General features: G+C 41.5%; 1 protein-coding gene across 1 annotated transcript; it reads right to left on the reverse strand.

Annotated features, from left to right (window-relative positions):
• Positions 1-101: 101 nt before the first annotated feature.
• LOC112228818 (nuclear RNA export factor 1) lies at positions 102-15,401 on the reverse strand. Its single transcript, XM_024394486.2, has 21 exons — positions 15,193-15,401; positions 14,307-14,538; positions 14,059-14,203; positions 13,876-13,959; positions 13,627-13,731; positions 9,676-9,756; positions 9,483-9,552; positions 9,276-9,364; positions 9,088-9,195; positions 8,760-8,869; positions 5,726-5,762; positions 5,526-5,597; positions 5,357-5,412; positions 4,952-5,059; positions 4,780-4,838; positions 4,464-4,579; positions 4,330-4,372; positions 2,927-2,999; positions 1,560-1,742; positions 382-442; positions 102-265 (listed from the first exon to the last, which is right to left on the reverse strand). Exons 1-21 carry the CDS (start codon positions 15,224-15,226, stop codon positions 227-229), a joined length of 1,905 nt encoding a protein of 634 aa, XP_024250254.1. The 5' UTR covers positions 15,227-15,401; the 3' UTR covers positions 102-226.
• Positions 15,402-16,061: the final 660 nt, after the last annotated feature.

Here is a 16,061-nt window from a genome sequence, read left to right on the forward strand (position 1 = left end):
AATTTACTCATCCTAGAGGTTTAGATATGCTTTATAAGGCATAGCAGTTAATTTGAATCCTTAAGGTTTGTGCAATCAACAAAGCAAAATGACTACAAGCAGACATGAATACATTCACTTTTAATTATAATGACAATGAAATGCTTGTTATATAGTAATCCAGGAGGGGAATAAGAATCAAAAGGGAATAAGTGACAATTTTAAAAAGCTCCACAATCATTCCTATTCACTTTATGAAAGCGACATCTGGGATCTTTCCATGAGCCTGAGGAGAAACAGAAGTTCAGTATGAAGCTTAAGGGTACAAAACATTAAGAGACATTCAGTCAAAAGAAAGCAACTCACATTGCTCCATTAGATATACTAGGATCAAGCATTTACCTTAAGGTCTGTGAAGACCTGCCCTGCTCGGTTGAAATCCCACTCATTGTCCTGCAGGCATCTGAAATACATTGATCAAGTAAGTTAAAACCCAACATCATACGAAGCAGTGTTTCACTACTTGAGCCCACTTAGAATCTAGGCCATGGCTGCAGACCCGTAGAGAGAAGGCACCCAGTGTCCTGTCTGAAGCATGAGGGCTACTGCGTTGCAACCTAGCAGTGGCAAAAGTCCTGGTGTGCCCATGTAAATTACAATAAGCCCTCCCAAAATGTTTTTGCCTCTAAAATAAGTTTGTGCTGAAACAGACCAATCACAGGCCCCGGTTGACTCAGGCAGTATGAAAACGACTACGTCGACCATGACACTTTGCTAGTTACGGCCACTTTCAACGTGATTTTTTTGTTGTTGGTACCATTCAGAAACATGGTACGCTTCAATTCAAATGCTTAAAAATCAGGAGTTTTCCATAGGAACAAGTGGATGACATCAGCGCTACCACTACTGGTTTTAGTGTCTGTCCACCCCCCGGATCCCTATTCCCCAGAGCTGAAGATCCTAATCACATTCTGCACATGTTTCTTTAGATCTACTTTACACACACACGGTCCCACTGTCAATTGTGAATGATACATATTACAGGTGTAACGTCCATGCAGCATCTGCATACCAACCATTTGATCTCAATCAGTTTCAAGGGGAGATGCTTTAGAACTTGAGTTAAACGGTGTGTTTCGAATTATGTACAGTGAGCAACCTTTACAGCAAATGGCGTAAAACTGTAGCATAGCCTACCTGGGTCTAATTTAATCAATGTGCATAGTGGCGCTCTGTTGAGTTCTGGCTACATGATTACAAAAATGGACCAATCGATCCTCCTAAAATCTCAAAATGAGGTGTTTTTTTGTCTTACAGTAAGTAACGTTATGCTGTTATATTGGGTTCTGTTATGTACAATACTATCATTATGTGATCTTGCAGACATTGATTCAGCTTTGATCTAACTTTATTAGACAAGCAGCATTCACCAGAGTAGCCTGTTCTCTAGAGCAGACTGCGTAAGTAGAGAATCATGCGCAGACGCTTCAGGGCCTTTAGCTGTCGGGAAGAGGGTCCAGAAAAGTCAGATCCGCAGCCACTCTGTAAAATCTAATGCAAGTTAACTGTGTGCCACTCACTTCTGGGACCATTCCAGGTTCATGCCGGACTTTAGGGAGAAGGCAGAAAGCATCTCTTGCTGGGGAGCTGAGAGGGTGGGGACAGGGCTGCTGGATGGTGTGGGGGCGGGTGCAACAAAGGCCCGCCGGATCTCCTCAGTTGTAGCATTACGAACAAAAAGCTCGTCGTTTACTATGCAAAGACTGTTGAAACAAAGACAAACAAGAAAAGACGACATTACACATTTCCATTATCTTTTATTATGCAGAGTTGTCAATACACTAAATGACCAAAAGACTGCTCGTCAAACATCTCATTCCAAAATCATGAGCATTAATACTGCTATAACAGCCTCCACTCTTCTGGGAAGGTTTTCCACTAGATGTTGGAACATTGCTGCGGTGACTTGCTTCCATTCAGCCACAAGAACATTAGTGATGTCGGGCACTGATGTTGGGCGATTAGGCTTGGCTCGCAATCGGCGATCCATTTCATCCCAAAGGTGTTCGATGGGGTTGAGGTAAGGGCTCTGTGCAGGCTAGTCAAGTTCTTCCACACCGACCTCGACAAACTACTTCTGTATGAAACTCGCTTTGTGCACAGGGGCATTGTCATGCAGAAACCGGAATGGTCTTTCCTAAACGGTTGCCACAATGGTGGAAGAACAGAATCTAAGGGGCCTAGCCCAAACCATGAAAATCAACCCCAATCCATTATTCCTCCTCCACCAAACTTAACAGTTGGCATTATGGTAGCATTCTCCTGGCCTTCGCCGAAACCCAGATTAATCCGTCGGACTGCCAGATGGTGAAGCGTGATTCATCACTCCACGGAACAAGTTTCCACTGCTCTAGAGTCCAATGGCAGCGAGCTTTACACCACTCCAGTGCTTGGCAATGTGATCTTAGGCCTGTGTGTGGCTACCCAACAAACAGTTCCTGTGCTGATGTTGCTTCCAGAGGCAGGTTGGCACTCTGTAGTGAGTGTTGCAACCGAGGACAGAGCACTTCAGCACTCGGTGGTCCCGTTCTGTAAGCTTGTGTGGCCTACCACTTTGCGGCTGAGCTGTTGTTGCTCCTAGACGTTTCCACTTCACAATAACAGCACTTACACTTGACCGGGGCAGCTCTAGCAGGACAGATATTCAAACCAACTTGTTGGAAAGGTGGCATCTTGTGATGGTGCCACGATGAAGGCCAGTCTATTGCCAATGTTTGTCTATAGCGATTGCATGGTTGTGTGCTCTATTTTATATACCTGTCAGCAATGAGTGTGGCTGAAATAGTCTAATCCACTCATTTGAAGGGGTGTCCACATACTTTTGTTAACATAGTATATTGAGGAACCATCTCTATGCTTGTGGTCTGGTACAAATGTCTAGGCCTACCTTGTCCCTCCAGCCGGCACTGTGATGAACACCCGAGAGAAAGCTCTGACAGAGTCTCGGGATTTACCTTCAACTAGGGTGAAAGAGAGAAAAAGAGACATGGTTAATGACTTTTTTTGTTAATGAAAATGTCGACACCATTCTATATACACCATTCTATATACTTCCGGCCTGTCCTTGGACACTGTGCTATCTAACCTCCAAACGAGCTTCAATGCCATACAACACTCCTTCCGTGGCCTCCAACTGCTCTTAAACGCTAGTAAAACCAAATGCATGCTTTTCAACCGTTCGCTGCCTGCACCCACACGCCTGACCAGCATCACCACCCTGGATGGTTCCGACCTTGAATATGTGGACATCTATAAGTACCTAGGTGTCTGGCTAGACTGTAAACTCTCCTTCCAGACTCATATCAAACATCTCCAATCGAAAATCAAATCAAGAGTCGGCTTTCTATTCCGCAACAAAGCCTCCTTCACTCACGCCGCCAAACTTACCCTAGTAAAACTGACTATCCTACCGATCCTCGACTTCGGCGATGTCATCTACAAAATTGCTTCCAACACTCTACTCAGCAAACTGGATGCAGTTTATCACAGTGCCATCCGTTTTGTCACTAAAGCACCTTATACCACCCACCACTGCGACTTGTATGCTCTAGTCGGCTGGCCCTCGCTACATATTCGTCGCCAGACCCACTGGCTCCAGGTCATCTACAAGTCCATGCTAGGTAAAGCTCTGCCTTATCTCAGTTCACTGGTCACGATGGCAACACCCATCCGTAGCACGCGCTCCAGCAGGTGTATCTCACTGATCATCCCTAAAGCCAACACCTCATTTGGCAGCCTTTCCTTCCAGTTCTCTGCTGCCTGTGACTAACGAATTGCAAAAATCGCTGAAGTTGGAGACTTTTATCTCCCTCACCAACTTCAAACATCTGCTATCTGAGCAGCTAACCGATCGCTGCAGCTGTACATAGTCTATCGGTAAATAGCCCACCCATTTTTACCTACCTCATCCCCATACTGTTTATATTGATTTACTTTTCTGCTCTTTTGCACACCAATATCTCTACCTGTACATGACCATCTGATAATTTATCACTCCAGTGTTAATCTGCAAAATTGTAATTATTCGCCTACCTCCTCATGCCTTTTGCACACAATGTATATAGACTCCCCTTTTTTTCCTACTGTGTTATTGACTTGTTAATTGTTTACTCCATGTGTAACTCTGTGTTGTCTGTTCACACTGCTATGCTTTATCTTGGCCAGGTCGCAGTTGCAAATGAGAACTTGTTCTCAACTAGCCTACCTGGTTAAATAAAGGTGAAATAAAAAAATCAATTAAAAAATATGGGGAAACAGTATAATAAGTTTGAAAAGTTTTAAAAAGCATACCTTCTTTGAACACTCCAGTGACTGTGAACGACAGTAACGTGTTCTGTAAAAGTGGAGAGAGAGAAGAGATTGAAGCTATGAAATCAAGGATGGTCATGCATGCGAGTTGATGGTTAGAAGTGAATTCTACTCACGGTGAAGGTGTTGACGTCCACATTTAGCGATGCAGTGTCATGGTGCGTTTTGGGCAGTTCATTCAGGAAAGCCACCACATTCAGACGGGTGTGCTTCAGTAAGCGGAATCGTGTGGCTGAAAGAACAGAGGGCAAGAGGGTTTATTTAAGAACAAAGATGTTACTCTCAATGTAGTCTTTTACTTTGTGTATATGAGTGACTTTCACAACCAAGAGGTTTACTTTATTCAGAGACTAAATTTGCACTGAAAGAGATGACAATGACATCAACCATTACTTCTCAAAACTTTGAACTAGAGAATCAGAAGAGACTCACAGGGATCTTTGAGCTTTTTCAGGTTCCGAGTGTCTTTATGGTAATCTCCGAGACTGCACCTAGAGACAGTGACTGACTATGTTAGAAACAGGTGACAAATAGGTGCTGCTGAGCACGTTTATAATACACTGTTTATGCTGCTGGAGACATTAACAACTAGCCGAGGGGGTACCTGGATGGGTTCTGCATGGTAATGAACATGCTCAAGGAGAAGGTCGCCCCATCATGGTAGGCATCTAACAAAGGTTGTCTGTCCCCGGAGTCATACACACTGTAGTATCTAAAGGAGGGGGGGTTATTTTATTTTTTAAAGTTACATCAGAAGAAACATACAACTTACATTTCCAATCGGTACAGATAGATGTTCTACCTATTGCAGATCAATGTTGTTGTTTAAAGAATAATCCAAATTACATCAAATCATTCTCCCCTTTTGTTCTAACCATTTATAACAATAATATACATTGTAGCGAGTCAGTGTTTTGGGTTCAGGCTTAGTGTGTACAGTAATAATCTGTATCTGTGGATTCCATCGTCTTTCCCTGTTACACATATAAAGAGCTAAGTGCAAACTCACTGTTGTAGGAAGGCGAGGATGGGAGTCTTGATCTCTTCTGAGCAGAAGTAGCTGGCCTGTGACAGCAGTCAAAAGTAAAGAAATTGTAAAGTAAAGAAAAATCTCCTATTTTGACAAAGGTGATTACATGCACAGCCCCGAATGATAAACAATTGGTTGTATGTATTACCTTGCAGGGTGGAAGGGCAGCAGGAGTCACCTCCACATCAAAGACTATAGGAGGGGGGAGATCCTGACCATCCTAGTGAGCGACAGAGAGAGGTCAAGGAGAGAACTAAAATAACTCATTAAAGAGTTGAAAAGGTTTCACAAATACATTTATAATAATATCAAAAACGGAATGGAAAAGGATGAATTTAGAATCCTTACCAGTTTGAGAAGCCTGGGGAACCTCTCTCTCACCGTGCTGTCCGACATTCACAAAAACACAGAAGATACAAGAGACGGGAGTTAGTGCTGCTGACCAAATATAAGAGACTCGGAGTCATCCCCCTGAATACCATTTAACCACACACACACGTTTGCTCATGCACTCACAGCCTCATCCATGGATAATAATCTCTAATAGCTGCCCAAATGTTGATATAATCCCCGTCCAGCCAATTAACAAAAATTAGGGGAGGAATTTGGCCAAAGACCAATGGACTTGATTCATCATTATCAGGGTGGTTTGAACTTCATATTTGATTGTTCAGGATAGACCACACCCATGCCTGATCATGAACTAATCAGCTCTGCATATCAGTGAAGAGGTACTTAATGTTACACGTCCTCATGTACTAATATGAACAGGGATACAGATAATACAGATAAATCAAATGTCAAATAAATCTACGGCGACAGTCCCGATTTCGCCACCCACCCCGGCCCCCTTTCCTGTGGCAATGTACTCACCCCTTTGTGATACTCACCGTCCCCCCTACACGCCGAAACACACTGACACACGCTGTCTTGGAAGGGGTGGTAGGGGTAGGGGTGTGAACGTTGGTTGTGAGCGCTCATACCAACAAGAGAAAAATCAGTGCTTTTCACACGCATAGGGGAGTGGACTGGTAATTCAGACGTGTGATGTGGCCAATGTGATTGGTAGAGTCCACAAGGGTGGTACCGTGGTAAAACTAGATGTTGCATGTTTGAGCTGTCCGATACACACGTCATAGAACCAAGAGATAGTGAAATGGAATCTAACGACTGCAGGGATGAGATGTAGAGGTGATGATAGAGACTGCTGGAGATGACTGAATTCCATGAAGCAGGGTTATGAGGGGTTAATCCGTTACATAAAGGCTGGTTAAAGTTACACCCTGTCGTTTCATGTAGAAAGCAACTACACACTTGCCATCAGTGTATTTCACCAAAGCCATAGCGATATGTAGAACAGAGGGGGATGGAGGGAAGCGCTAGACTTATGGTAACATAGAACAAGACAGAGTCGCCGTATCAAACCAAAACAGCAGAGGGGAGATCACGAAAAGCATTGATAGATGATGCAATGTCACTAGGAGTAGAAAACAAGTAAGTTGAGGAGGCCATGCAAAGCATCCCCTTCAGATGAAGAAAATACACACAAATAGAACTGAAAAGATAAACAGAGTGATAGAGAACATGAAAGTTGGGCCCTGAGCACCACTACAGACAGAGCACTATTGGAAGTAGCTCTTTGTTGCTAGCATTGATTGACGTAAGAATGATACTGCATCTCACACAATGCATTTTGTACCAGAATAAATTATAAATTACATTTTGGACCCCACTTCAACTTTAACATTCCGGGGGTGGTTAAAAATAAATAAGGCATTCAAGCAAAAGTGTTTTTGTTTGATATTTTTAGGGAAACATGTTGAGAGCGATATGAGGACTTGATCAGTGAACATTGACATGACTGCATGTCTTTATGCCCACAGAAACTTTAAGAGTCATCTCCTTAAAAGGAAATCAACTTCCTATATTGAAATCCCACTGATTGAGGGTCTCTCAATAAATGCATCTTTGTGTCCCTCATTTTCAAAGCCTCTCCTCCTCTCTGGCTGTTACATTCTGAGGACGTGTCCACCAACCTGCGAAAAACAAACAAGCCTTGAAGTAAAGGCATGTTAGATTTAAGGGAATTATGAGAAAGCTTGTATTTGGGGACTCTGCTTGGCTTTGTGGAAACCTCTCTCCCTCTCCAACCCCAGGCCTGTAGAGCAAATCTTCACCTTCGTTTTCTTCTTCACTTCAATGTCTTCTTTGCTTAGCATATACTGCATGTACGTGCGTGCGTACGATGTGGCCAGATGCACGGCTGTGCCTGTCTTAGGTTGTCCCGGTATCAAAGGTGGGATCTTACCCGTCATTGGCTAACCAGCCCTCTTCACTGGCCACATTTCAGGACCCGTTATAGGGGAGGATGGAAGGAGGTACCATCAGCCCAATCAGCATGTAGCACAAGCAGATAGTAAATACCATGTTTCCCATGTTTCCCATATGAATATTTAAGGAATCCCTTTCCACAATGCAATTTTCTTAATCCAAGCTCCTCCCAAAGTATGGGTCTCAATGACTACTACGGGTCAAAATGCTGTGGTCAGTATTATCCAAGATAAGTGTGTGTGTGTGCTCGAGCGAATACTTCTCGACATTTAAATTATATGGATTTCCTTTTTTTATGTAAACATTTTATACAGAGGTGTCTGTAGGGGGCACAGGGCCATCTCCACTGCAGAAAAAGATGGAAGGTAAAGATGAGCTGCAGAGTTTCGGAGAGGTAGAGCGAGACAGACAAAGAGCACTCAGACAGTTGAACCTGCATCTAGAAGGGGGGAGGGGTGGAGAATAATTAAAGTGATAGATGTAGCCATTATCCTCAAATACACCATGTGTTAAGCTGGTTAATGTTGAGGTATATGGCGTGAAGAGGTTAATGGTTTGATCATGTCAAAACTTCGGCAGGTATGGCATGCATGGACCTTAAATTAAAAGAATCATAAAGGTGGCATTACATTTGAATTCTGGTGCTTCCCCACAAGCATTGAGTAGGGTATTTGTAGGATTCCAACATAAACCAAAACATTGTCTAAGAACAGATCTGAAATCTTAACTTCTTCACCACATATGTTATTGTAGTAAAGTAGGATGGCTCAGTGAGAGGCTCTCTGATAGGATGGTGTTCACTAAGCCACTCCAGTTCTTTCAAATTTGAGCGGCGCGTTACTATTCAGTAGTACCACACCCAACATGTCCTTCCCGAATCATATAATCCATAAATAACATGTAATTTCCCGCAGCACGGGAATTTTCTGAATACATTCAAGTTCCCCCTGAAATACAGGGAATAGAGAGCTAAACTACCCCCCCATACACCTCACAACACACTGTCAGCATCATACTATTACCCACCCACCCATCCTGAGCACAGACTGACCTTATGTAAGAAGCATGGTCCTTGAAATAGTCGCAAAGGGGATTCCTCTCCAGCCATAGCTCCACCAGCTTAAGACCCTTGATCCTATCCAGCTCACGCTCTGTCTTTAACTGGAATGGTAGGGACAATAAAATCTAATCAAACAGCCAGTAGCCTAATTGATACTCTAAAGACCTGACAGAGAGAGAACTCCTAGTCCCCAAGAGTAGTCAATTTACTAAATGAATTATGTGGATAACTGAAAAGCAACAGAACTTTGTGCAATCCCAGTAAAGATCAGTGTTTGAGTAACAACCGATTGTGCCTCAACCAGACCCGATCTCCTCACCTCATTATGAGAAAGATTGAGTGTCTTCAAGTTTGGAGCCTTGTTGACCAGCTCTGACAGGTCATCCAGCCTAAACAGCTTGTTGTTGCTGATGTTCAGGCAAACAAGCTATGGAAGGAAACAAGTAGGGATCAGTGGAAAGGAAAGCAAACATATTATTCAGCTACAAGTAAGGGCCACATCCATACCTCTGGAATGTTCTCCTCAATTATCTTAATAACAGCGTGCATAGAGTTCTTTCTGTTCAATGTCACATCAATGTTCTGGGAAACCAGGTCTGTGAAAATCAGGGAAGCGTAGGACTGTTAGATGGCACTACCAAAATCCATGTCATATAATGTAAATGTACAGTGAAAAATATTTGATGTGACTAACTGCTCTTGCCGTGTGCTTACCTGGGTCTATCCGGATGTTGTTCAAGTCCAGGGCTTGTTGAGAGCGATCAAAGCGTTTAGCCATGCATTGCTAATGAGGGGAAAAAGGGTTTTAATAGACATTCAGCCCATACATCTCCATGCATAATAATATACTTTATTAAAACCCATCACTCCATCTCCTATTTATTAACAGCGGGTCTCCTTGTCTTACCTTTAGGTGCTCCAGATCAGCTGGCTTTAGTTCAGACTGAAGAAAGGAGGGTGGAGGACAGGAATTCATCAGTACAGTCACCTGGAAAGATGGAAGTTGGAGGAGTGAATGGCGTGTCTTCTAATGAGTATCCCCGAGGGGAAATGGTTCGCCTTGAATTCCAATTGGAAGCCCTAATCATTAACCACCGCTTGACCCCTTCTCAAGATCCTAATGATGGTCCTATCCTTACTGATTTGCCATCCTCAAACCATTAACCTGGCCTCAGCTGTTTTTATATCAATATCAAATCATATCTGGGTAACAATTAAGTACCGTACTGTAATAATCTCCATTAAAATGGGCAAAAATAGCCTTTGAGCGAAAAACTATTTCTCAATAAATACGTTTGCTAGGACTGCCTAACTGTGGTGTGAGTTGAGGGGAAAACTGAAAACTAGCCGTTATTTGGACGTCTTTGTTATTGTTCTAAAAAACAAAATTTACCGCATGGTGTTGTCACCATGCAAAGCCGAAACTCCCACCCATGCAAATCTGCTGATTAGTAGGTCTTGTGTAGTCCAGCAACAATCAGGAAATAAGATTTTTTTTTTTTTTTTTTACATTTTTTAAATCTCACTTTTACAGTGTTAGTTTCATCAGATGTTGTTGTACAATATGATATAAAACTAGGTCTGTCCTTGACTAAAACAGAAAGTTCTGTTCTTTTGGCCAATCGATTGGTCAAAAAAATAAGAACATGCACGTGTATTTCTCCATATACACCCTGTGTTTTAGTAAAATCAACTATATGTATTGAGCTCGCGGTTTGATGAAACAAGACATACCTCAAGAGGGTGCCAGAGATCTAGATAACCAGAAAAAAAAGGGGAAAAAACTTAACCTGACCCAATTTTTCTCCTCACTCAGATTCTGCTATTACGCTCCTGAAGTTGACAGTAATAAGCTACGTGAGGAGTCGGCAACCTTTCTCATGTTGAATGCCAATTCATCTTACTATTTCTACCGGTCTGCATGCCAGTTATGGTTTTCAGACAATGACTAAATTGACAAAACTCGTAAATGAAATAAACCAAAACTTGATTCTCACAAGTGTAGTATACAGTGGTTCCTCCTTTAAAAGTTGCGTCATACTGCGGGCACACCTTGTGTGCTTCCGCAGCACGTCATTTAATTATCAGCCATTTTTCCTGTTACTGCAAGTTATTGCTAGTTTGACCACCAGAGGGCATTCCGTATTGGCATTACCAGAGAATTTAAAACCTTTTTTGTAATAACATAGTATATGGGATTGATTTTAATAAATGTGGCTCAATTTGATTAATATTATGGTGAGAGAAAAATGAAACTCTCAGGGTGGAATGGAAAATATGGTGATGTACAACATGACTGTCGGGAGTAGGCTACAGGATTGGAGGATTCTAAATTGTTTGCCTTCATTAGACAACTTTTTTCCAATATTTCTGTAAATCAGTGATATTTATTCCCATAGTAATTCATTATGGATCCATAACTAAATCAACATCTGCATTTTGAAAGTATTTATCATTATTTTATTAAGGAAATTTGTTTATTTGTTATTAGGCTACTGTGCAGTCAACAATACATACTATAGAAAACATGGGAAAGTCCCTAATTCCTTACATAAGGGAGAGCAGGCCATGTCTGTACAACATAATGCAGGGCACGCGGGAGACCGGGGTTCAAATCCCCGTTGGGGAGGAAGGAGTCGGCTGTCTTTGTAAATAGGAATTTGTTCTTAACTGATTCTGTGTGTTATTTCATAGTTGTGATGTCTTCACTATTATTCTACAATGTAGAAAATTATAAAAATAAAGAAATCCTGGAATGAGTAAGCATCGGATACATTGCATCGGATACATTGCAAGTTGAGGGATTTTCACAACAGTAGCCAGGCTATAAAAAGTCCCTTGTCCTGCTAATAGGAAACATTTGCATGATGGGCTACATTCTTTATTGTAACCACAATGTCACACATCATTTGTATCTACCTTTCCAATTACTTTTAGAGTTTGGGAATTACAAAATGTGCGCTCTCTTTTTAGTTACACTGTTTTAGTTTGAACGTGCAGACTTAAACTCCAATTAAGCCCTCTTGTTGTTTGTAAAGTCAAATTCAAAATTCAAAAAGGCACTCGCACATCTGAGCTATCTTTTTTGCAGGTGCAACAGCCGGATAAGATGAGGAAAAAGAGGAAGGAACCCGCACACTGCTCTTGATCATATCACTGATCTGCAATAAGCTTTACATATCGTCCTCACAGCCTCAGTCAGAGCTTTTGAGTTTAAAAAAAATTAGCGCTGTTATGTAGACCTAGCCACACCCACATCCGTTCCACGCATTGAAAGGGGTTGGAGGCGAAGTTAAACAAATAAGTGCTACCAAATATAACAATATGCATTTAAAAAATATTCAAATCAAGTGTGTACATAAAAAGTATTAAAAACATCTGTAAAACCACAATGGGGACATCAACCTACCAAGCAAGTTTTCATAAATCCTTGGGTGCAGTGTAAGAAAAACATCCAAAAACATTCAAAATCCAAAAACATTCTGGCTGATTTTCTTTTGTGGCAGGCAGTTGGCACGGACCAATTTATCACGTAAATAAAACATGCCAGTGTTTCTTGACCGCATCTCCCACTTTTTGCGAGTTCAAAGTATATGTAGTTGTGAACATTACAGAGGGTTCTTTAGCGGGTCTTTTTTGTTCATCTCGTGTTTTCCCCAATGCCAAATTAAGAGATTCATCCACACATTGTGGAGAGTAACCTCTTCTTAGAAACCTATTGCACATCTCTGCTGCTTTTTCTAGATAGTCCTGAAAATGATTTGTTCCAAGTTGGGGAGGAGGGGCGGTTCACACCAAGCTCGGCTATTAGACAATTCTTTAGTAAGGTTGAATAGTCTATTGTTCAGCTAATAGCCCATCCTGCTACGCTTGTGAAAAACAAACACACACACATATATATATATATTATCCTTATGTACATATTCTTATCCTTATGTACATATTCTTTATCCCCTTACACTGTGTATAAGACAGTAGTTTTGGAATTGTTAGTTAGATTACTTGTTGGTTATTACTGCATTGTCGGAACTAGAAGCACAAGCATTTCGCTACACTCGCATTAACATCTGCTAACCATGTGTATGTGACAAATAAAATTTGATTTGATTTATATATACACACACACACACACACATATATATACACACACACACACACACACACACATATACATATATACACACACACACACATATACATACACACACACATATATATACACACACATATATACATACACACACACACACATATATACACACACACACACACACACACACACACATATATATACACACACACACATATATACACACACACACACACACATATATACACACACACACACATATATACACACACACACACATATATACACACACACACACACACACATATACACACACACACACATATATACACACACACACATATATACACACACACACATATATATACACACACACACATATATATACACACACACACACATATATACACACACACACACACATATATACACACACACACATATATACACACACACACACATATATATACACACACACACATATATATACACACACACACACACATACACACACATACACTACTGCTCCACTAAAACAATCGTGGTCCACTAACGGCCTAATGACCAAACAATCAACAAGTCGATTAACTGGGAGTCAGCCCTATATAAAACACAGGAAAAATACAATTCACTGCACTGGGCCTTTAATTTAAAAATCCTGATGACATAATGCGTTTTCATGTCTGGTTCCCAGTCTGCCAAAATCTTCCACTTAACACTAATTGATAAAACTGGCAGAGATCTTGTGGAAGGGGAAAAAAATTGTACCTTGTAGCCTTCTTTGTCTGTGATCTTCCGAGATATCTTTAACAAGGCATTCGCAGTGATGGAATCGTCAATATAGAACTGTGCTCGGTTGCCCTCTACTTGGTACTTTGGAAAACAGAGGTGTAGAAAGAACGTAGTTTAGGTTATATTAAAAACAATCAAATGAAACAATTTCAAGGGACATGGGAATTAAACTATTTATGGACTAACTTGACCACGCAAAAGAGCCATTAGGCAGTGGTCACTTACATTTACTGGGGTGAAGGGTATAGAGCAGATACTCTGCAGAGCTGTTATGAGCCAGTCTTTGTCATATTTCTTTCCATAGGGGACCTGTAAGAGTCACAAATTAGCATTGGTTGATTACAATCCAATCGCTGACAGCTTAGTAGATCAGTAAAGCCACCCAATTCATTCACAATGTTGACTCACAAATATCTTGAACCAGGTATTGCGGCCATCTCCACCTCCATCCCCTCTGTTATTACTACGACCCCTGTGACCTCCTCCACCGCCACCTCTGCGGCCACGATCAAAGCGGTCATCACCACGGCGATTCGGCCTTCCGTAAGGGTTACTGGCAAGGTAAAACCATGAGAGGGTTAAAAGGATAACTTCCATGATAAAACCTATAAACATTTTAAATGAAATATTCCCCATAATTTGCATGACAAACCCACAATCTGTGTTGAGAGGACCCATCTTGGGAGTTGCTGTCTGTCATTGCCACATCTCCATCCTCATCGTCAAATCTCGTTCTGGGTCCCTGGCCGCCACCGCCTTTTTGGCCACCACGATATCTTGTTCTTGTCCCTGGTGCTCCTGGACCCTGGTCACTATACATATGGGCCCTAAAAGGACCCCTGCCTTTGCGGTTGCGAAACGTTTGTCCTCCAACTCTGTCATCGTGATCTGATGGACAAAGTCACAAAAATGTGTTTTTGCTTTCACAGAATAAGTACTTCAACAAGGTCACGGCAATTAGCCTGGTAATGGCCCATATTTATTGTCATCGTCGTCTGTTATCATGCATGTTTGGCAGAAGCGCTAGCTAATGCACTCTTTTACTACGCCAACACGTTCAGACTTGCAGCCACGTTACGATGTAGTTAGCTAGCTAGCTATGGAATTACTCAACGTTGCTGTTGGCTAGCTAACTAGTTACCTAACGTTACTTCTGTCACACAAGAGGTGTGAGTGTTAGCTAGCCAGATATATATGCTGTCAGAGTGAGTATCAGCATGCGAGCCATGGGTCCAGTGTAATAAAATAAAAACAGTGCTAACTAACTTATAAACCACAAATAGCTGGCTGGCTGGCTAGCTACAGTATCTAGCTGCTTTCTGCGGATAACCCCTAACGTTCGCTGGCTAACTTGTTTATGTAGCTAGTTAACGTTAGCTACCTACGTATCAATTGATAGTTACTGTCGTATTACATTTAGTATTATGAAAAAAACTTTAGCTGACAAGGAAGAACATTGCTGTTAACAGGTTTGTTAGCGAACGTCAGTTAGCTAAGCCACAACAGCTAGCTAACGCGTTAGCTAACTAACCCTCATCGTACCGTTCTGGTAACGTGAATCGTCGGCTGTTGACATAATCAGGAACCGAACACACACTTAACACGAAGACGTAAGTCCAATAATACTGGATAATATCACTTCTATATGTAGATCAATTCGAGTTTATCATCCGTAGCTAGCAAAGACATTCACTTTGTTCGTAGCATGCAATGTATGACCCCGCAGTCTGAGCATGTGCATTCGATTTGAACTCGTTTTGCTCATAACACGCTCTGATAATGACGTCATGAACACTTAATTCTATAGCATTGTCTTCAATAGAAGTATTATGTGTGTGTAGTCCTCAGATGTTGGATCTCACACTGATCCCAGTGTGTGCATTTCTTTTATTTTTTTGTTTCATAGTAGGTCTACCTGGGCCCATATTCATAAAGCATTTCAGAGTATGTGCTGGGCTGGCCTAGGATCTGATGCCTAGTTAAATAAAATTAAGAATCCGTTTGGCCTTTAGATTATTATGAATGAACAGGGGGTACCTGATCCTAGAGATGACCAGGGATGTTCTCTTGATAAGTGCGTGAATTGGTCCATGTTTTGTCCTGCTAAGCATTGAAAATGTAACGCGTACTTTTGGGCGTTGGGGAAATGTATGGAGTAAGAAGCACATCATTTTCTTTAGGAATGCAGTGAAGTTAAAAGTAGTCAAAAATCAAAATAGTTAAGTACAGATACCCCCAAAAACTACTTAAGTAGTACTTTAAAGTATTTTTCTGAAGTACTTTACACCACTGGCTTTTTTCAACATTGGTGTGAACTAGGTACAAAGAAACCCCTGTCATATTTCACATCAAAAGCCAGGAAGCTAGAGCAACATCACTGTTTTTCATACTAGAATAACAATACAGACTAC

This window comes from Oncorhynchus tshawytscha, linkage group LG30, assembly GCF_018296145.1.
Source record: "Oncorhynchus tshawytscha isolate Ot180627B linkage group LG30, Otsh_v2.0, whole genome shotgun sequence".
Lineage (NCBI taxonomy): Eukaryota > Metazoa > Chordata > Actinopteri > Salmoniformes > Salmonidae > Oncorhynchus > Oncorhynchus tshawytscha.